The sequence below is a fragment of the Eleginops maclovinus genome, chromosome 15 (genome assembly GCF_036324505.1).
Source record: "Eleginops maclovinus isolate JMC-PN-2008 ecotype Puerto Natales chromosome 15, JC_Emac_rtc_rv5, whole genome shotgun sequence".
NCBI lineage: Eukaryota > Metazoa > Chordata > Actinopteri > Perciformes > Eleginopidae > Eleginops > Eleginops maclovinus.
In genome coordinates, this window is record NC_086363.1 from 19373975 (window position 1) to 19397779 (window position 23805).

The 23805-nt window shown below is 42.7% G+C and overlaps 1 protein-coding gene across 1 annotated transcript in view; it reads left to right on the forward strand.

Moving 5' to 3' along the window:
• LOC134877282 (gamma-aminobutyric acid receptor subunit rho-2-like) overlaps positions 1 to 22149 on the forward strand; it is a 30089-nt gene extending 7940 nt beyond the window's left edge. The window contains exons 3-9 of the mRNA XM_063902741.1: positions 4118 to 4185; positions 6991 to 7214; positions 7368 to 7450; positions 8449 to 8589; positions 10466 to 10618; positions 17114 to 17322; positions 17409 to 22149. Coding sequence (XP_063758811.1) covers positions 4118 to 4185; positions 6991 to 7214; positions 7368 to 7450; positions 8449 to 8589; positions 10466 to 10618; positions 17114 to 17322; positions 17409 to 17717 — 1187 coding nt within the window. The 3' untranslated portion in view covers positions 17718 to 22149. The remainder of the gene's footprint in view (positions 1 to 4117; positions 4186 to 6990; positions 7215 to 7367; positions 7451 to 8448; positions 8590 to 10465; positions 10619 to 17113; positions 17323 to 17408) is intronic.
• Positions 22150 to 23805: the final 1656 nt, after the last annotated feature.

Consider the following 23805-nt stretch of genomic DNA (forward strand, 5'->3'; position numbering starts at 1 on the left):
TTATGGTGAAATGATGATAAAGTGCTTTCTTCAGTGTGAAGGTAGACATTTAAAGCAGCTCACTTTTTCCCCAGGCGTTAAATGGATGAATACTTGCTTGCTTGGGGGAACTGGCCCTTTATTTCTTCTTTTCTTCGCCTTATGCTCATAACACATAAAGATAATATTCATTCGATTAGCACAGAGTCGTAAAAAAGGGATGAAAAACTCAGGAAACTGCCGCCACGAGGGGAATATTCCCCCATTGCCTAATTTTAGGCTTACACCTTAATATTCCTGAACATCTGCTGGTAACCATCAGAATGAATGGTCCCCCCCCACCCCACCCCCAACACTGACATCCTGCGTTCCTTAGATTAATGATCATTATGTAGCCTACAACTGTAACTTTCTTAATTAAACACATTATGAATTTTCATCCACAGGGATAAAGGAAAGTCTATATACTCAGTGACTAAAATAATTAGCCTGATAAAATATGCAGTAGCTTAATAAACCCCCACCTGTTGTTTTTATGGCACGCTGTGAATGCATATGGATTATGTGCTTTTGTTTACGCGTCTGTACTTTGGCGATAATTCCATTTTAAAGACTGAGTGTTATTAAATGAAGCTGCCGGGTTTTAGTGGGCTCTCCGGAAAGCAGAACTATGAAACTATCAATATGGTTTTTCTGCATGTTGCCCATAAACAGGCTGTTCATACGTTTTCATTTGGACTTATTAGATGATACTCAGTGTTCCTGTTTGTGGTTCTGTGAGGTCAGAGGGAGAACACTGGCTCACGCACTCTTGCTCTGAAAAAACTGAAGCGTTTACTTTAATTAAATGTATCATGTCAACAGATTAACATAAATGTATTGGGTTAGTTAAAAGCAATAGTATTAAGTTTAAACTGCTATTGATTTTAACTAACCTAATACAGTTATGTGAACTCTGTTGACATACATTTAATTAAAGTCAACGCTTCAGTTTTTTCAGTGTAATTCATGTCCCGTTTGAAAACAGGAAGTGCTACTGAGGGTAGCGTGGGGTCAAAAGGAATGATGATGTGGGGCTTGGCTATGACGCATTCGTGGGTCTCATCTGATAATCAGTGACGTGGAATAATTCACTGATGCTGTCAGCTCAAAATAGCAAATGGAAATCTTCCGGCGAACCCACACGCAGGACGACTCATGTGCGCCTGAGTGTCCAGCCTAAACATATGAACGTCACTTCTTCAGGTTCAATCGGCCAACTCTTGGGGCACTGAAAACTGTCAACAAATCCAGAGGTGGGAAGCAGTGAAGTACAAATACTTTGTTTCTGTACTTAAGTCGATTTTTCTGGTATCAGTATTTTACTCCACAATTTATTTTTCTGACCACTTTTTTCTTTTATTTCTCACATTTTTAACCATAATACCTATACTTTCCACTTCTTACATTTTCAAAACAGGCTCATTATTATAGTTGTAATCTAGGGCAGTGATCATAATGATTCATTTTCCACCTAATGCAATACAAAATTGGTGTATGTATGACAATGACAGTATTACAATTTGAAATAGAAGTGTTTAATGTTCTATTAATATAAAGGGAGGTCCAGCTTGACTCTAAAATAGTTGGTAGTTATGGTTACTTTTTACTAAAATAAGATAAGAAGTACTTTATTAATCCCAAACTGGGACATGTTTGTGTTGCAGCATCATAAAACAATACAAGGCATTGCACATAATTAGAATTACAAAGAAGAAATACACAATTCTAAAGTATAAACATCTCAAAGAAGAAATAGAAATAAACCAGCATTAGAGAAAAGTTATATATACAGTTGACTATAAAGATAAATAATCCCTAAACTGCCAGACAAATAAACACTATTGAAGTTAACAGAATATAAAGCAGGATATAATAGATAACATAGTGCAATGAATGGAATATTAAGTACTATAGTACATCTCAAAGCCCACACTTCTTTACTTTTACTTGAGTAAAGAAGTTTAGTCAGTACTCTTCTTTTACCAGAGTATTTCTAAACACAAGTATCTGTATTACTTGAGTGAAGGCTGTGTGTACTTTTGCCCTCTCTGGCTACACACCTCCTCTGGAGAGATCTTTTATTCCTCCTCTGTGTCCTGCGCTCCGCTGGTCTCTCCTCTCGGCAGGTGTCCGCTGTTCCATGAGGCATCATGTCAGGAGCTCAGGCCCTGCTGGATCTGGCACTTGATATGTGGCATATGGTGTGAGTAAGAGTAGGGAGGACAGCTGGAAGCGGACATGAGTTGATATCCTTCATTCCAGGTAGCAGCTTTGCCACCGGTTACGTAAGGCTGGCCCCCGCATGCTGCTCAGATTAACAGTATTACAGCGGTCAATGTGCCTTTAATACTCCAGGGACAGAAGGCTGTGTGAATTTGTTTGGCTGTGGATGAGAAGGCTACTATTACACTCTTCCATCTAAATGTAAATCACAAACTGGGCAATAATCCTCTCAGTCAGATACAAATCCAGCTATGAGAATATTGTGTTCTGATTATTGCAAATAATATTTTGTAAATAAAAATGATTGGAGTCATTGCAGTTATGGCTTAGCAGTATATGCCATCTTGTTATTTTAAGTGTGTGTGAATTTCTCTACTCCAATCCAATGACATGATTGCATTTCATTTCTGTTCTTCCTCAGAGTGTCAGTTCAGACACAAAACTACCTACACTAGTGGGATGCAGTGAGCCAACCTGTAATGGAAACCACGTATAACCATGATATTTTCTTTATTTAATGCCTCTTCTCTGACATGTCTCCGTGCTTTATTGTTCAAAAGCTCTTTATTGTTCTCATTCTGACTGTGCTGCAGCACCTCTTTTCACCCTCTGTCTGAAACCAGAGCCCAGTCTGCTCTGATTGGTTAGCTGGCTCTGTTGTGATCGGTCAAACGCTTAGAGATGTCCCGCACCTTAGCCTATCACGTACAATGTGTTGGAGAACTTGCCAATAGAAGCGCAATGGTTACATTGTGATGTCACTATGTTGCAGAAGTAAATAAATGAGTCCAATGGAGGGCTTTCAGGCAGGAGAGAAACTCCCTCTGGAGGAAACGGAGGGATTTGAGCCTTTGCAGACCATTTACATGCACTAAAACAGGGGTGCCCAAACTACGGCCTGGGGGCCAAATGTGGCCCGCAGGTCATTTTGAATCGGCCCTCTGCAAATTCTAAGTGTAATGCAATATGGCCCACAAATTAAACTTTTTCTTGTCTTATATTGTATTTCTCAAATGTATATGCTCAAATATATTAATGAGCCCAATTTTAAAATAAATGTAGTCATTTAAAATGTAAAACATTTTCTAACAAATCTTAGTTGATAAAAAAGAGCCCAATGACTTATTTCTATAAGAAGCTGAAATTTAACCTTCATATGTTTATTGTTATTATCAGCAATCTGAGGCTTCTGTTTGAAGGAATGAGCTGCCAACAAAATTAATGAAACCCTAAAGAGAGAAGGGATGTAGGATGTTTTTCCTGAGCGCGTTTTCAAGAGATATCACAATCTTTCATTACTATGAATGCTTTTGGCCATAGTTGTTTTATAATAGTCTGAATTCAACATGCTGATGTGGATGATGTTGATTTCCTCCATGCTTGTTACCTACCTCCTATGGAGGTGTTTTAGGCAGAGGGGGTGTGGGAGAGGAATTCCCTCTAGAGGAAACACGGGATTTTACTCTTTGCAAACCATTGACATGCACAAAAACCTATAGAACACACTACAGGAGACTCTATCCTGGTCACAGCCTGCAGTGCAGCCTATACAAATGGTTAGTTAGGAAAATATCTTGGTAATTGGTTCATATCAGTATGTTTCTTAGTACGTATGTTGCATAACAAAAGGAGCTTCAGATGAGTCAGGGCTGGCTTTTGCTGTGACATGAGACATGAACAGCAGTCGGTGGACTCTGTCTTTCTACTACATCCCTCAGCTTCCTTAGGGCAGCCTGGCTCACAATGAAGTGGGTCGTGTAATAATCAGTGATGGGCCAGTTACTTCCAAAATGGAATAAATGGTAAATGGACCTATACTTGTCAATGTGTCTTATGTGCAGCGAACTGTAATCTGTATGGCGTTCCTCTGCAGGTCCAGCTGTCCCTGTTGGAGTGGATGTCCAGGTGGAGAGCTTGGACAGCATATCAGAGGTGGACATGGTAAGTGGCTTAAACGTGTTGAACGCCTTTTGGGACACACAGTAAGATTATGGGAAAAATGGATTACAAATAATGTAGAAGACCTGAGATCTGCAGAAACTGGTCATTTATTGAAATCTACAGCCTCGGAAAAAATGAAGAGACCACTTCAGCATTATCATTTTCTCTTGTTTTATTATTTATAGGTTTGTCTTTGAGTTCATTTATTTTATCGTATTCTATAAACTACTGGCATTTTTTCTCTGTGTTGGAATTCAACAGACACTGGAATGGTTGCCATACATGTAGAGACAAAGATTTAAGAAACACGTGGAGTGGTCTCTTAATTTCCTCCGGAGCTGTACATTCAGTTTGGATGTAAAACTATAGAATTACTCATTCTGTCTTGGAAGCAAAGACCAACAGAAAGCTCAAAGTAAGGAGATTATACAGGACGTAAAAATATGATGTCATTATTACTGCTACTATCCCAGTGGATTATGTCTCTGGTAGCATGTAGTTGCAGGAAGTTGCTGACTTCAACAATCAAGCTCCTACTGCTCCAACACATGGAGAGCCGCTCCGCTCAGACACAGAGGCTAATGAGCAGGAACATTCTCCATTAGCAGCAGGAGGATGGACACACGAGCACAACAGTGACTAAGACTGTGAGAACACCCTTCTCAGTCCAACTTAGTGATTGAAGAGCGGAGCCGGAATATAGGTTATTTTTATATTTAAAGTTCTCTGCGGTTCTCTGTGTGCTGAGCATCAGAGGGCTTCTCTACTTTGTACTGGCAGATGAACTTTGAGTCATTCAGATGTTGTTTTCAGTTGGATAATCAGAATCAGATTATGAAAGCTCAATGGTAGGAATTGTTTATTTTCCTCAAACCCAGACTGAATGTTGATTAATGTAATTAAATCAACCTTCTGTGCTGGAACCATAAATTGGATCTGAACTGCCGTCCTGATGTTGTGTAAGCCCCCGTTTCCAAGGACAGCCAAGGATTACATTTAATTTGAATCCCAGTGTGTATTTAATTGTTTTGGAACATGGGGTGGGGGTAAAAATGAATGATTCCAGATGACGACTGCCCTTAATGACATTATGTCATATCACAAAGCTGCAGGATGCTTAACAGTTAAGCAGAAAACACTCTTGGCTGCTTTATTGGGAGGGAAACAGGTTCAAAGCAAAGAGATAGGACTCCCTAGAAACTTGATTTCATCTGGATTGAAATGGATTTGCAAATGTAATGCAATGGTTTGAAGCAGAGATTAAGAAATTGTTTACGTTTTGCTAAATCAGTAGTATACCTAAAAGAGCTGACTACTAGTTTTTAACGTAATCCATCAGGAGGAAGGGAGTGGCAGAAACAAATTGGATAGCCTGGATAAAAAACTTAACTAACTTAAGTAACTCAGTTACTTTTTGGAACAAGTAGTGAGTAACTATAACCAATTACTTTTTTAAAGTAACGTTCCCAACACTGTTCATTACTGATAACCCTTATTCCATTAGTGAGGCATGTGTTAAGTTGTTGATTCAGTTATTTATACATGCGCTAAGGCTGCATACACAGAGCCTAGAAATGTTTGTGGAGACTATTTTCAGCTACAGCAGCACCGTGTGAGCGATTGAGTGAAAATAAACTCAGTGTGTGTTCATGGTTATAAAGGAACATGTCACAGAGAGCAGCAGTGAGGCTTAGTGAAGTGTCTCTGCAATGAAACACTGAGTAAGAAGATATATCCGGCTTTCATATACAGGACATTAATCAATTATTTATTGTTGGTTTGATTTTGTGCATTGTATTTGATGACAAGAAGGGAAAATACCACCAGTCTGTACTATGGGTTTTGCTGGTGTATATAACAGTGTTTTTTGGTAGTGATAAGATAATGGATGCTCAAATAAAGCACGACACGAGCCCAAAGAAGAGTCATGAAGTTAGTGAAACGACTGATGCATTGCAATTATTTATATCTAAATTAAATTGTTATTAATTATAGTTTCTTAACTTAAAATGTGTCGCAAATATAATAAAAAAAAGACAGCTACACAGCAATTCCTATATACATTTGCAAGGCTAGCAAACAAAGCGGTGAAAACCTGCAGGGTCCAACAGAACGAGAGTGTAGCAGTGAGAGTGTAGCCCGCTGTGACTTGATCAGCTAATAATTTTTACTTTTCGTTCCTTAGAGACAAAATGATTTCTTGCATTATGAAATTCAGCTTTCAGCAACGTTATAATGAAATTGTGGTTTTATACAGCTAATCTGCTGGCAGTTATACATGCGGTCAAGAACACTTCCATCCTAACCCTTTAAAACATCTCATTAGTGAAGTTATAGTACATTACAGTGATTACTCATCCAGACATGCCCCTGAACTCATCTTACGCAACATTAAAGGTGCCGTATGGTGGGTGCCAAGAGTACAATGTGCGGCTGCAGCCATTATTCCAAACTGATCTGCTCTTATGTAATGCCATGAGGACGGTGGCATGGGGGATGATCTCTGTAGCCGAGTGAGGAGGGAGGCGGGGCGGGTGAGTAGTGCAGAGACAGGGTCACGCCGGCTTGCATAGCAACAGGGGAAGGAGGCGAGAAGACAAGGGTAATCTAGGACCAATGGAAGCTTAGATAACATATGTTCAGCACTTCTCTTACCCGTGTATGTTTAGTCATAATCATTCCATAACAGGGACTGTAATCCCAGAGGAATTCCATAAACCAGAGGCGGCAAGCAAGTGAGTCCTCGTAGTGTGACTTAATCCAGAGGCTGTTTGTGCTTGTGTGGCCCCTCCCCCGCTGCCTCAGGACTTCACCATGACCCTGTATCTGAGGCACTACTGGAAGGACGAGAGGCTGGCCTTCCCCAGCACCACCAACAAGAGCATGACCTTTGACGGGCGCCTGGTGAAGAAGATCTGGGTGCCTGATGTGTTCTTCGTCCACTCCAAGAGGTCCTTCATCCACGACACCACCACTGACAACATCATGCTGCGGGTGTTCCCTGACGGTCACGTCCTGTACAGCCTGAGGTGAGGACACCAGCAGGAAGACCCCACCTCCCACACACACATTCGCTCATATCTGCCATCACAGGGTTGTTTCACACTGACTAAATGCCACTTGGCAGCCTGGTTGGAGCCGGCCCAGAGCTGGTGATGTTAACACTCTGCCTGTTTCCCCAGGGTAACAGTGACTGCTGCGTGCAACATGGATTTCAGTCGCTTCCCCTTGGACTCGCAGACATGCACGCTGGAGCTGGAGAGCTGTAAGCACTCATACATGCTCCACTCCCACTGCTGCGGGAAATAAAGTGCCAGTAATTATTAAAGGCCCAAAGAATATGTGCAATCAGCAGCACATTGAGTAAAATCACTGAATTCTTATCCATTACTGTTTAACTGCTGTACTGCTGTTTATCAGGAGGAAGGAGGCGCCCAACATGGATGTAATCAACATCATCTACATCAGCATGTTGATGTCAGACTATTATGAAACAACTATGGTGGCCAAACGCATCCAGAAAAATGTAAAATTGTGATATCTTTTGAAAAGAAATACAACTAATTCTAGCAGTAAAATAATTTTGTAATAAAGTTACCCTATTGTACTTTCTGGGGTTTCCCTTTTCCCTTTTCCTGTAGTGTGTTATATATGTTTAAGTGTATGTAAATGGTCTGCAAAGAGTAAAATCCCTGTGTTCCCTACAGAGGGAGTTTCTCTCCCCGGCGTGAAACGCCTTGATTGAACTCCTTTGTTCATTTCTGTAACATAATGACATCACTATTTAACAATTGCACATCTATTGGCTAGCTCTCCAACATATGCTGTGTGATAGGCTAAAGGGCGGGACATCACTAAGCAGTTTACCAATCACAACAGAGCCTGCCAGCTGACCAATCAGAACAGACTGGGCTCTGGTTTCAGACAGAGGGTGAAAAGAGGTTCTGCAGCACAGGCAGTATGAGAAAAATAAAGAGCTTTCTGAACATTAAAGCATGGAGACATGTCCCAGTAGAGACTTTAAATAAATGTTCTCTTTACATTAATTGCAATTGGAGTGTCGGGGGGTTAAAAGTCTGGAACCAGAACTGTCTGAAAGGGTTCAAAAGGATCATGTACACTAACAGAAAAAAAAGACAAATGGCTGCACTGGTAAACAGTACATCCACAAGGCCAAACTTGTCTGCATATTCATTTTTTAAATGTCAAGGGTAGTTATTACCGATACAGGCCACACTTACCCTCCTGCTCTCTGTCCTTCAGATGCTTACACAGATGAAGACCTGATGCTGTACTGGAAAAGCGGCGATGAGTCTCTGAGCACCGACGACAGGATCTCTCTGTCTCAGTTCCTCATCCAGAAGTTCCACACGACTTCCAGACTGGCTTTCTACAGCAGCACAGGTACACTGCCCACATACCGCTGAGTTTTATTTGCGGCTGGTTTACCCAGGGGCCAAAAATGAAGACTTTGGTATGGAGTTATCTGAGTAATTGGTTAATATAAATGGAAATAGAAAGGACTTTCATTGTATGTCGGTAGTCGTGCGTAGTCAAGGGGCCCCTAGTCAAAATCTACTTTAAATACCACTAATATTTCAGGTAAATTTACGCTTACTTGGTGCATATTCTGAAAAACTAACTAAGTTGGTCAACACAGGGGAAATTAGTAGGGCCCCTCAGCTCTCTCTTATTTAATATCCCTTGCTGTCATGTGCAACCTGTCATTGCATCTAATACTTATCATCAGCGTTTTATTGCATTGTGCAGAATATGTTTAAATTATATTTATTTGTATTGTATTTGATATAGAATAATATAATGTTTTTGTCACCATTTTACCAAATATTTTAATATATGGTGCACATTTCAAACTTTTCGTGATGACATTGCTACATCTTGACTTGAAGATCTTAAATCTGCTTGCACTCCTCCCTGTCTCTGAGTCAGATGGTCTTCTAGAGCAGAGATCTGAAGTGGTGTGCTTCCCTTTCCCTCCACTGTGATTGAATGGCACTATTTTGAATATTCGGTTGTTCTAAATCCTTTAGTATAGTTTTGAAATCCCATTGCCAATGTTCCGGATTTTTGGCTTAGAAAAAACAGAAAGAAACTGAAACACTTTTTTTAATTGAGTGTTTTAAAAAGAAAATAATAGAAATAGCAAAGGAAATCAAAGAAGCCATAAAGTGATATATTATATAATATATCAGATATTTTTCAGATATATTTATGATACTTTAACTTTAGTGTAAAATGCAGCAAACTTACTTTACCAGAATATTTCCCACTATGGTTTTGAATCCCAGTTGTGTCCCCTTTTCACTTCTGAGATGCTTATATGTTTAGCTCAATATGCCCGTTTTCTCAGTTTTGAGTGAGCAAGGAAAACAATAAATAAACGTTTTCAGGGTTTGACAGAAAATTGGAAAAGCCAGGTGTAAATAATATCAATAAGGAAACATATATTTCATTTAGAGGCCAGAGTTTCAGGATCCTGGTCCTGTGTCACTCTAGGACACTTAGACTAGAATATAGAATATGGAGCCATCATTACTGTCAAAATGAGTGCTGTGAAAAGGAACACTATCTTAAAGAGAATTGCGATAGGACAATTATTGCGCATATCCTGTTGTATTTGAACAAAGACTGATTAAATATATGTCATATGTTCAAATTTCAAATTTCAAATTAAAAAACCTATCCCCACCCTAGCTGAGTTAAGTGTCGTTTTAAACACATTATCACATTTGTATTCTGCAGCGTCTTTAGTTACTCACCCCGTCAGTTACTGTGGTAAAACACAGTGCTACTAAGGGTCGAAATTGTAACACATATTTATTATATAAGTACATTTAATAAAAGTTGTCCCCCGAGCTAAGACTGGAGAAGCTTTATGTAAAGGCACTGAAATTGACTCTTTGGCTTTGCCTGAGCTTTCCAGTGGGATGTGCACTGTGCCCAGGAGAGCTGAGAAATGGTTTTGTAACTAAAAAAATACACCATTGGGATATTTCTTTATTTTTCTTTTACTCCCCTCAGGTTTTTGTTTTGCCATTTGCTACTTTATGTGCTGTGCCCTGCTGTCATAAATACAGATATATTTTTCTATTACGATGTTATTTTGTTAAGTTTGGTTTAATATACTCAAACACAGTTCTATCATCCTGTGCGGATAAGGACTCTCACTTCTGGCTCTGTGTTTATTGAGGAATTTTATCAAACCCTTTTTGTTCTGACCTCTGACGGTACTTTTTATTACATATCTTCTCTCCTCCAGGCTGGTACAACCGTCTGTACATCAACTTCACCCTGCGCCGCCACATCTTCTTCTTCCTGCTGCAGACCTACTTCCCTGCCACTCTGATGGTCATGCTGTCCTGGGTGTCCTTCTGGATCGACCGTAGGGCTGTCCCTGCCAGGGTCTCATTAGGTGAGACGATATGCAACACAAGGACCCTATTTCCCGTTCATATTTGATTTGTGTCCACACCACATCGTGGTGACCTGAGAACATGGACCAGTTTGCACAGTAGAACTGCCGAGGGAATCAAACTGTGAAAGAAAAGTTCAACATCCTGGGAAATGTACCTCAACTCCTACCATCCTGATTTTAGAAGATCAATATGATTCTCACGTCCCCGTAGTATGGAGCTGGAGTCAAGACGTGGTGAGCCTAGATTAGCACAAAGACAGGAAGCATTAACAAAATTTTTTACGTGCCCAATCCGTGCTTATATAGGAATGTAATTCAACAATTTATGGTTCTAAGTGGAGTTAAAGCCTGAGCGTGCTAATCCTTTCACACCAGCAGTACTTCTACTAATCAGATTCTTATAAATGTCCCCAGGGTGCGCTCAGAGCTGGGTAGGAATGCTTTCTCTTTTTCTGCACCCTGGGCATGGACTGAGCTGCAAGACATCATTACCTTAGAAGTACTACCCCCTTTCAATACAATTACAGGTCTTTTACAAACCGCCTTAAAGGGAAATATGGTGCGGTTTGACATGATCCTTGACTCAGGATGAGTGTGGTTTGGCATATATCTCCTATTTTACTATTTTACTATCTTTTATGAATTAGTTGGTATGTGAAATAGTTTAGATGTAAAACTGCTTATTCTGCTGTTGTAGCCCCTCTGGATAAGAAGATTGTTTGTGTCCATGGGACATTTCTGGCTAAATTAAGGTTAAATAATTAAAATAAATACATGTTGACAACCTTAATTACTTTTTACTCAACTCGGTTATTTTCATAACCCCAGTGCTCGAATTATGTTTTTGTCTTCAAGGGGGTCTCTCTATTTTATAAAAACAAGTTGGACTCCCCGCCCCCCCCCCCCATAACCTAACATGTCAATTAAATAGCCGCGAATAGGTGCGAATGGCGCTTTTGCGCACGGTAGACACAACTTACACACGTAACACACGCACAACACAACAGACAGATTTTTTGGGGTTTGTTTTACAGAAATCGGTTCCATTTAATTTAAACATATTATTGATTGTCCATATTTCATTCCAATATCGCAATACATACAAATACATAGATTAAACATATTCTTTTGAATTTCAGTTTAGCTAGACTGTGAACTTATGCATTATGTAGCCTATATTGGCTTTGTCAAACAACATAGAAGAAAGCGCAACTTCAACAGACATTCTCAGCACTTGTCAAATCATGTAACCCAATGAACGCATATATAGACAAAACACTCGCATCATGTAGGCCTAACAATTCAGTTCGATGCTCTGATCATGTTTGACCGTGTTGGGCTTTACGGAAATAGATTAAACATATTCTTTTGAATTTCAGTTTAGGGACAGGCTAGACTGTGAACTGTTATGCATTATGTAGCCTATGGCTTTGTCAAACAACATAGAAGAAAGCACAAGTTCAACAGCAAACATGACATTCTCAGGACTTGTCAAATAATGTAACCCAATGAACGCATATATAGACAAAACTCACCCATCATGTAACAATTCAGTTCGATGCTCTGATCATGTTTGTTGGGCTTTACGGAGACAAAAGAGACCAAACTGCCCTGCTCTCAGCTGGCTGGGGCCTGCGCCCAGGAATCCATGATGCTGATGTCCGGTGGCCACTCTTAATCCATGAGTGGACAAACGGCACGGGGTTGAATTTCTCAGTAGGAGGTCCATTCAAGTCAATGAATAGCAGGGCAGTGAGGCTCGCTGCACGCAGTCCGTTCCTAGTTTTATCGTCTGTGTCATTGCAAGCCGAGAAACCCCTCTCACACTCTGCTGAGGTCGGGAGTATAGTGCGGCATGCGACGATAAGTTTCTTAAGAGTATTCCCCTGAGAACCTTGAAGCTTCCAATCTCGGAATTCCTCGATAGCCTCGGTAGAAGATTCACAGAGGAGTTTTGCGAATCTCCCCACTTCGCGCTCTCCAAATAGCATTAGGTCTGACCTCTCTGCAGGCCAAAAGTGCTGATCTAGAGGCTTGAGCATGGCAATAAGTTCACTGTCAGGAAGACGTGATCTGAGATTATCAAGGATGGACTGATAAAACTGGGGTTTATTAATCTTAGGCTGCGTTTCCCTAAGCACAACGCCTTTGAACCGACCACTTGCTATGCCTGCGCGAATCTTGGATTCCGTTTTACCGGCATCTTCTTTCATAGCAGACAGTATCTCGATGGTTTGATGGATTTGTCTGCTGCCATCCACCAGAGACGTGTCCCTTCTCTGTAGCCTCAATGAGAGCCCCTGCAGTTCACGAAGCACATCTTTCATCACTGCCAAATCGGAGAGGAAGCCAGTAGATGTCAGATGCTTGAGTAGGCCACCATACTTCGCCCTCTCCACACCGTTGCGTGAGGCATCTTCGCTGGCCATTGTAAAGTGCTGTGCCAAAACAGGAAAATCTTTCACCACAGCTTTAACTGTCCGGAAACTGCTTGCCACCCACCTGATTGTGAAGACTTTGCCTATTTTTAAAATCTGCATGTTTAGTTCCCTAGCAGCATTTTCAAGCTCCCGTGCGTTTTTGGTGGATTGGTGATACAGACTATGAAGCTTTGAAATAAAAATGTCAAAATGGTTGCACCCAGCCACAGCCTTCAAAGAATCATTAACAGCTAGTTCTAATCGGTGTGCCAGGCAATGTACATCCTGCAGTCGATGGAAGTCTTGTTTAAGTCTTTCAATGAGTCCTGTATGCCTACCGGTAAGGACAGCGGCTCCGTCTGTGGCTATGCTGATGAAGTTCCTCTTAAGAAATTCTGCCTCTATCCCCACATTTTGAAGACTGTCTTTTAACGCATTGTAAAGAGATCCTGCATCTCCTTTTTCCAACTCAACAATGTCCAAAAACACGTTCTCTACGTCTCCATTACCTGTTACATCGCACCTCATGTAGATAATCATATAGGAGCGTCCATGCACAGTGCTTTCATCCAACGTTATGCTGATACGTGAGTCGAGTTTCAAGACATGGGAAACAAGTCTTCTTTTCATTTCATCTGCTATATGTTTCACAATAGCAGCACAGGAGTGATCGGAGCTGTGTGCAGGGCCCACTGTTGCACCATTAAGCTCATTAACTGTCATGATCGGCGTCATTTTGGTGTATGGCAATCTCTCTTTGGCTATAGTGTACGCCGCCCTAAATGAGCTTGATGTAACGTCGATGGCAGCCAAACTCAGCTCTACAACTTTGGTGGGCAGAACATCTTTTTGTTTTAATTCTGCTATCTCCACTGCTCTTTTATGAGCAAGGCTGTCCCGGTGCAGGTAAATCTTCTTACGTAATTGCTTTTGCAATGAGCTACTGACGGTCCCATTAACCCATGCATCCGAAAGGTGCACCCCAGTCTTTTTTTCATGGAGCAAGAGAGTTTTTGCTGCCTGGCAGGGAGCGCACCCAAGGCCACTCTCACTTGTACACAACCATGGATTTCTCTCCTTCCACGATCGCCACTGTGTGAGCCCCCAGTTCTGAGGCAGGTGGCGCAGGGGCTTCAGTTCCATATCGGTCCCGGACCCCGACCCCGACCCCGTCTCCGCAGCCTCTTCTCCGTCCAATTCCTCCTCAACGTCCTCATCGTCATTGGTAAGTGTCCCAGCTAAAACATCATGATGACTGGTTGTAGCCACAACGTCCTCTGGCTCAGTAGAGTTAGGCGCCTGGCTAGAACTAGCTGTTGCTAGGCCATTTTCTGATTCTAAATCTGCAACTATTTTTGTTTTTTTAGTGGTAAAACCGAAACTGGTCAGGGCCGAATATGAATTCGGTGCAGGTTGCCTTTTTTTCGGCGGCATAACTGGCAATTACATTTAAATTTAAGATGTGTTGTTGGTCTTTACCTCAAAAGCACATTTTTATGTGACTTCTTCGGACTTGCGAGTGCTGTCAAATCGATCTTATCCAGTTTGCTCACGTAGCCTAGTGGTGTGGTGGTGAAGTGCAGTATGCTGCGCTCTTGAGCGTATAAGCACGTCCGGTATTAGCCTATTTTAATGTAACGTCTTTAAAGGTTGGAGACCGCAAAGGGATGGATAATGAGTGTTGTTTACGATTAAATTACAATGCAATATATGGCAGACACCTTCAGATATGAGAGACCCCCTCAAAAATGTGACTTTGTTGCTTTCATGGGAGCCAGTCATCACTCTATGGGAGCTCGGCTCCCTCTGGCTCCCACGTAATTCGAGCACTGCATAACCCCTCGGAGACCTTTTTGTGAAACACCTAGCTTGTTTTTGGCACTCATAATTCATAATTGTAAATAAGTGTGCTCTCATGTGTCTTGGCTGACTGGGTTCACTGAGCGGAGGAGAGCAGCAGCATGTGCAGTCGACCAATCAGCAGCCAGACACAAACATGATTGAGCTGTGAATGTGTGTACACAATCTCAAAACTCATTGGCTATCGATATGACGACGATAAATCCTAGCTAGCGGATATGCAATCGACATAGAATAGATATCCGACCAAATAGTTTTACTTTGTTTATGGTCCCTCCATCCATCCATCTTCTCCCACTTATCCGTCAGAGTCGCCAAGGTAACAGCTCCAGCAGAGAGCCCCAAACTTCTCTTTCCCTGGCCACATCAACCAGTTCTGACTGGGGAATTCCAAGATGCTCCCAGGCCAGCGAAGAGATATAATCCCTCCACCTGGTCCTAGGTCTACCCCTCGGTCTCTTCCCAGCTGGACGTGCCTGGAACACCTCCCTAGGGAGGCGCCCAGGTGGCATCCTCACTAGGTGCCCGAACCACCTCAACTGGCTCCTTTCAACGCGAAGGAGCAGCGGTTCTACTCCGAGTCCCTCCCTGATGACTGAACTTCTCACCTTATCCCTAAGGGAGATGCCAGCCACCCTGCGGAGAAATCCCATTTCGGCCGCTTGTATCCGCGATCTCGTTCTTTCGGTCATGACCCATCCTTCATGACCATAGGTGAGGGTAGGAACAAAGATGACCCGGTAGACAGAGAGCTTTGCCTTCTGGCTCAGCTCTCTTTTCGTCACAACGGTGCGGTAAAGCGACTGCAGTACCGCTCCCGCTGCTCCGATTTTCCGGCCCATCTCACACTCCATTGTTCCCTCACCCGAGAACAAGACCCCGAGATACTTGAACTCTTTCACTTGGGGTAAGGCTTCATTCTCTACCTGGAGTGGACAGTCCATCGGTTTCCTTCTGAGAACCATGGCCTCAGATTTGGAGGTGCTGATCCTCATCCCAGCCCCTTCACACTCGGCTGCGAACCGATCCAGTGAGTGCTGAAGGTCACAGACCGATGAAGCCATTAGGACCACATCATCTGCAAAAAGCAGTGGTGCAATCCTTAGTCCACCGAACTGCAGACCCCCTCCCCGACGACTACGCCTAGAAATCCTGTCCATGAGTATCACAAACAGGATTGGTGACAAAGCGCAGCCCTGGCGGAGGCCAACCCTCACTGGAAATCAGTCCGACGTGCTGCCGAGGACCCGGACACAGCTCTCGCTTTGGGAGTACAGAGATTGGATGGCCCTGAGTAGAGACCCCCTCACCCCATACTCCCGCAGCACCTCCCACAGTATCTCCCTGGGAACCCGGTCATATGCCTTCTCCAAATCCACAAAGCACATGTAGACCGGATGAGCATACTTCCAGGCCCCCTCCAGGATCCTTGCGAGAGTAAAAAGCTGGTCCGTCGTTCCACGACCAGGACGAAATCCGCATTGTTCCTCCTCAATCTGAGGTTCGACAATCGACCGGACCCTCCTTTCCAGCACCTTAGAGTAAACTTTCCCGGGGAGGCTGAGTAATGTGATGCCTCTGTAATTGGCACACACCTTCTGATCCCCCTTTTTTAAAAGGGGAACCACCACCCCGGTCTGCCACTCCTTCGGTACTGTTTCCGACTTCCACGCAATGTTGATGAGACGTGTCAACCATGACAGTCCCTCAACACCCAGAGCCTTCAACATTTCATGGTGGATCTCATCCACCCCCGGGGCTTTGTTTATGGTCACTTTCTACAAAAGCTAAATCATCATCATGATAGCTGACGCATGACCGCCTATTCTGCTCTGACCGCTCACCTTACTGCAACCAAACCCCTTTGATTATTCTTCAATACTACTTGGACTACAAAGATATTACAAACGGACACCAGAATGCTTCCAATACCAAAATCTTGTCCTTTTATCTTCCGATTCTACATTCATATGGAGAATGTTTATAGAGAGAGCTAATACCTGATTTCTATTCTTTGTCTGGGAACCTCCTCCTCCTATCTGTTTGTTTCCACAGTTTTTAGTGTTTGCTCTGCTTATCCGAGAACTTTAGGTTGTGCCAGAAAAAGGCCTAGGGGTTCTTTAGCCACGCCAGGAAAGCCACAGCAGTCCAAAGAAATGTCTGTGGTTTGCTTTTCAAATCTTCATGAGGTTGTATGCTCTGTGTGCCTCAGGTATAACCACGGTGCTCACCATGTCCACCATCATCACTGGAGTCAACGCCTCCATGCCCAGGGTGTCCTACATCAAAGCTGTGGACATTTACCTCTGGGTCAGTTTCGTCTTCGTCTTCCTGTCAGTGCTTGAATACGCTGCTGTCAACTACCTTACGACGGTGAGGGACGGGAAAGACCGTAAGCTCAGAGAAAAAGCCAGGGAACAGGTACAGAGTCCTTTCCAGAACAGTTTAACGTGTCAAATTGATATTTTCTACATTCCTAATCAACTTCTTTCCCCCCCTTTCCTCAGTCTCAGAACCTCCCCTGCACCTGTGGCATGTCCCACGGCAGGACCATGATGCTGGACGGAACTTACAGCGAGGCGGACGCCAACAGCCTGGCAGGGTACACACGGGGCTCCATGGCGCCTGATGATGCGTCGGAAAAACCAGAGCGAATAGTGGTGCATCTCTCACTGGACAACGAGCCCACAGAGACCAAGAAGAAGAAGGGCTTCCGGATTATTCAGAACACCCACGCCATCGATACCTACTCTCGCATGATCTTCCCCGGCGCATACATCCTATTTAACCTGATCTACTGGTGTGTGTACTGCTGAATGTCTGCATTTAACCCTAAACTGACGCAGTGAAAGAAACCACTCCGAATGCTAGCGTTGACTTTAGAAGACAGATTCAGTTGTTTCCATTCTGCGTGTTCAGATGGATGAACTAGTTTGGCAGTGAGGCTTGAGAATATCAGAGACTTCTGGGTGTGAATATCTCCAACTCTTAGATCAACGCTGACCTGGCCCAACTCATTTTTACACCAATTATACCTTGTGGGGCTGGTTGCACAAGTTGCCACCTTAACCAGTCTAATGAAAGTTTTACGAAAATAAATCAATGCAAATGTTGCATTACTTTTTGCCGTGGTTATGATTATGGTAAAGTACTTCAAAATAAATAAGAAATCGTTGTTAGTTGTTAAACAGAAAAACGTCAGCAGGACTGTAAAACCGTGCAATGTGAACTGTACATCACATCATGTGGATTTAAGCAGGAAAGTCTGCTTCAATTTATTATGGTTTCTATTGATCTTTAGAGCTCCATCTATCCATCCATCTTCTCCCGCTTATCCGTCAGGGTCGCGGAGGTAACAGCTCCAGCAGAGAGCCCCAAACTTCTCTTTCCCTGGCCACATCAACCAGTTCTGATTGGGGAATTCTAAGGCGCTCCCAGGCCAGCGAAGAGATATAATCCCTTAGCCCACCAAACTTCAGACCCCCTCCCCCACGACTACACCTCAAAATCCTGTCCATGAATATCACAAACAAGATTGGTGACAAAGCGCAGCCCTGGCAGAGGCCAACCCTCACCACAAATCGGTCCGACGTGCTACCGAGGACCCAGACACAGCTCTCGCTTTGGGAGTACAGAGATTGGATGGCCCTGAGTAGAGACCCCCTCCCCCCATACTCCCGCAGTATCTCCCTGTGAACCCGGTCATACGCCTTATCCAAATATACAAAACACATGTACACCGGATGAGCATACTCCCAGGCCCCCTCCAGGAACCTTGCGAGACTAAAAAGCTGGTCTGTCGTTCCACAACCAGGACGAAATCCGCATTGTTCCTCTTCAAACTGAGGTTCGACAATCGACTGGACCCTCCTTTCCAGCACCTTAGAGTAAACTTTCCTGGGGAGGCTGAGTAATGTGATGCCTCTGTAATTGGCACACACCCTCTGATCCCCCTTTTTAAAAAGAGGAACCACCACCCCGGTCTGCCACTCCTTCGGTACTGTTTCCGACTTCCACGCAATGTTGATGAGACGTGTCAACACCAAGAGCCTTCAGCATTTCTGGGCGGATCTCATCCACCCCGGGGCTTTGCCACTGTGGAGCTGTTTAACTACCACAGTGACTTCCCCCCGTGAAATCGGAGTTGATCACCCTTCATACTCCAGCTCCGCCTCTAACATAGAGGGCGGAGTTGTCGGGTTCAGGAGTTCCTCAAAGTGCTCCTTCCACCGCCCTAACACCCTATCAGTTGAGTTCAACAGCGTCCCATCCTTACTGTACACAGCTTGGATGGTTCCCTGCTTCCCCCTCCTGAGGTGTCGGACGGTTTTCCAGAACAACTTTGGTGCCGACTGAAAGTCCTTCTCCATGGCTTCTCCGAACTTCGCCCACACCCGCTGCTTTGCCTCGGCCACGGCTGAGGATGCTGCCCTTCGGGCCTGTCGATACCTTGCAACTGCGTCAGGAGTACCCACGTACACTTATGAGCATCCTTATGTTCGAACATGGTGTTTGTTATGGCCAATCCATGACTAGCACAGAAGTCCAGTAACAAACCACCACTCCAGTTCAGATCGTGGGGGCCGCTCCTCCCAATCACGCCCCTCCAAGTGTCTCCATCATTGCCCACGTGTGCGTTGAAGTCTCCCAGCAAGACTAAGGAGTCCCCTTTGGGAGCCCCATACAGGACTCTTTTCAGGGTCTCCAAGAAGGCCGAATACTCTGAACTGCTGTTTGGTGCATAAGCACACACAACAGTCAAGAGTTTTCCCCCCCCATGACCCGCAGGTGTAGGGAGGCGACCCTCTCGTCCACTGGTGTAAACTCCAACACAGCGGCACTCAACCGGGGGCTTGTGAGTATCCCCACACCCGCTCGGCGCCTCACACCTTGGGCAACTCCGGAGAAGTATAGAGTCCAACCCCTATCAAGAAGTAAGGTTCCAGAGCCGACGCTGTGTGGAGAGGTGAGCCCCACCAGATCCAACTGGTAATGCTCCACCTCCCGTGGGCTGCTTTAGAGCTGCCCATCAAATATCATGATGTTTTAAACAAGCTGATTTAAGGGATGTTATTTCTGTACAGCTGCGTACATAGCACCCTCTTGGGCTACCATTTCCGGCTGCCTTTATGTCACTGGTCATGATTTTATATATTTGAGGTCCTTATTCTTAATCTGGCAACAGAAGTCAGGGTGAGTAATTGTTCCTTCAATGGGGGGAAAATATCTGGTATGATAAAGTCACCAGATCTATGTATTTCATTTGTTAAATACATTGGAGAATTGTTTGATAAGTAAAGGTCTAGGACAAGGCTAAAGATGAACTTTAAAGCAAGCTTAAAAGCACAAACAAGCACATTTTGTCATCCTATAAACATTGTCCAATTTGATTTGTACACCCACAGCAGGTCCTGAGCAATATTAGCAAATATGTGTTTGTAGGCCAACAAAAACTATAGTAAAGCGCCAAAATCTCTGGTCAAGTCTCCATTGACTCCTGAGAAAACTTGCTGTGTTTTGAAATGTCATGTGTCGGTGGGAATAAAGGCCATTCGCACCGACCGTTGAGATTATTAGGAGAGATTTGCACAACTGAAGAATTTTTGAAGTTAGACTGTTTGATCTGAGCCAGTCAAATCTTTGTAGAACCAGCCCCCGTCCAGACTTCAAATACCACTCTCCTATCTGAAGATGTTCATGATGAAACTGTCAAAAATAATAAGAGCAGATAATTTGTCTGCTTTGCCTCTGTAACCTCTGGATCTGACTGAGTCACACCACTAAATGTGACGAGAGCAGATGGCTAATGAGGCAGTGAGTGAGCTAAATACCACGCTCCTACTACAGTGATCACATTTCAATGAAAGTGACAGTAATGCGACTGCACTGTGTGAAACATGGACTACTGTTGGCATTTCCAGACTGAACAATCCCATAAAGCCAGGACTTCGCAGGATGTTGCTACAGCAGGAGTTTTAAAGCACCACACAACTGTTGCTGAGAATCTTATGTATTTATGCATTTACAGCTTGTTGGTCTGCTTGTTTTCTTTAATTTGATATTTATTTATTTATTTATTTAAGTCAGTGCAGCATTAGATCCATGTGCTATTATACCTGAAGTTTGCAAAGATGCAGGAATCAGGGTTTGCATGCATGCTACAGATGTGGAAAACCGTATGTATATTTCTTCGGAATGACTTAAAAAAAAAAACAGGGAAAGCTTTAACAGTGATGTAACCAACTTGAAGCGCCTTAAATTAACATTTTTTATACATCAACATGGTTTAATGGCTGTAATCTTGTTTTTTTAATGTGTTTGTTTGAGTACTTGCATAGTTGAGACTGCATATTGACTGCATACTTATTTTGGGGTTTAATCATGTGGGGAAATAGTAAGCTTGAAGCTATTGCTAGGCTAGCAATGCAGTGATGTTCTGCAATTTCAGTATTTCAAAGGCAGATTTTACCTTCAAAAATATCACTTTCTTAAAGATATGGTTCGACATGTTGGGAGTTTTCACTTTACTGAGAGTTAGATGAGAAGATGTGTTTTAAACTCATATCATTAGCTTAGCTTAGCATAAAGGCTAGAAGCCATCAACAACTCTAAAGCGCATTACTTACCATGTTTGATCTTATTGTATTTCTATCAAACAGAGATGTAGGAAGAAACTTAGGAAAAGACAAACGTTATTTAGCTTGATATTGTGTTAATATGCCACTGCTGTTTGATATGGAGGTAACTTAGATATTTTTTACCCATTTCAATGAGTCAGGAGCATGCAGACATAAGGGAGGACAGCACCAGACCTTTTGGATTAAACTAACACATGTGAGGTGATTCACAGGCGGGAACCAGGATAGGTTTCTCCCAGTCTTTATGCTAAACTAATTTAATCACCTCTAAGCTCTAGCTCCACAGTTCTTCCACAGATTCGGTGGCATTGATCTTTCATCTAGCTCTCGGTCAGAAGTGAAAAGTCACATTGGGCGAAATGTCTAAACAAAGTTGTCGACCCGATTCATTTTCAGTAACTATCATTCTATTTGCTTAATGGCAGCAACCATTCGCCACAGCTATTGTGATTTTTATATCTTTATTTTAATGGTGCATATCATTTTGGAATGAAACTCTCATAACAGCATATTACTTGATTTCTCCATGCAAAACCAAAAAAAGAAAGACGAGCACGCCTGCACATCCGTTAGCTTCCAAACCAACATCACTTCTATCTTTATTTTCAGAAAACGCTCAGAATGTAATTCTTTCACAGCAAATTTCATAAATAAAAACCTTCTTACACATATAAATGAGTCCTGATTTTTTGCTTTGAAGATCGGACCACCACGGGCAACACTGCTGTCTGGTTCCCTCTCTCTTTTTTTTCAAGACATCAATGGCTAAGAGGCAGCTTCACTGAAAACATTCATAACTTCCAAGAATAATGTATCAGACACAACCTTCCTGTGTGACGCACATCCGTCTTTAATCCAGATTTTAGAGAGCACTCTGGGCAAATCTAATCCCCAAATAAACAAATCACGTCAGATTTGCCTATGCTACCACTACTTTAAAAACCACAGTGCTGCAGTAAAGCAACTGATCCCACACTGCTGTTGTTTATGAATGCATCTGCTGCTTCTAGGTAATACACTGACTCATGCTGTAATATGTCTGGCTGTGGTTTATACCCACTGGCAGATCCCCGAGGTCTTATTGTGCTAAAATGACGTCTGCTCTGGCTTGTTCTATGTTGTGTCTGGGATAAATTATTAAACATTTACACACATTCCTTTCTAAAGCTTAAAAAAGAGAAAGATGATATACATAGTTTACAAATCCCTGTTTGTGTAAAGCCGATGGCTTTGGGTAGTTTTGTTGGATTTCAACATGCAGGAGAAGGATCATATTTGAACTGAGAGTGACCCAGAATTAGGGTTTTCTGAGAAATTTGTTTTGCTCACTGTTCATTAACACATAAAACAATTCTAAAGCCCTGAAGCTAATACTCAGGAGGAAAGTCAAGTTGAGCGAAAGAGGATGACTCTTGACAGCTTCATGGTTTTCATAATTGTTGCTTTGAGACAGGGAAAATGTCAGTTAAGAAGTCTACTGTACCAGTATAACAGTAACAATGGTGACAATAACAGCTTTATGTATTTAGGCTCATTAATATGCATACATTGCTGTCTTAAGCTGAAATGTGATGCGTAGGATGAGAACACCGATCAGTTACTTGTCAGCTTGCCAACAGGAGTCTGTTCTCTCTCCTCCTACACTGCTGATATGACTGAAGTGTTTCCCTGAGCACTGCAACAATGAAAGCAGCTGGACTTCTGCAAAAGCATCTTATTTTACTTGTAAATCCCATCTGTTCAATTCATTGTTAACTGTGAAATAAGGCTAGTAACAATAGTTAGTCCTAGTAACAATGACCTGCACAGTATATACTCTTTCTATGATACATACTATAAGCAACATTTTTTCATAATTACCCTTGCTTCATTTCCAAAAACAAAAGTAGTCTCACGGAGAGATATGTTTCAAGGTTTCAAGGTTTTATTTGTCATATCACAGCATATACAACGTATATGTTGGCAATGAAACTCTTATATCCCATGGTCCTCCAACAACTCAACATACATGGTGCAAATAAGATAAATAAAATAGTGCAAAAAGAGAGAAGAATATTTACAATAACAACAATAAAGATTTGAGGATGTAAAATATAAACATATGTGGAATACATTGAAAGTATTTAAATAGCCTGTACAGTAATTTAAATACTTTACACTGTTGGGACGGCAGCAGACAGAACAGATTGTTGCTGGGGTGATGGGGGTCCTTTAATATCCTACCGGCCTTCTTCCTACACCGCTGGGTGTAGAGGTCCTCCATGGA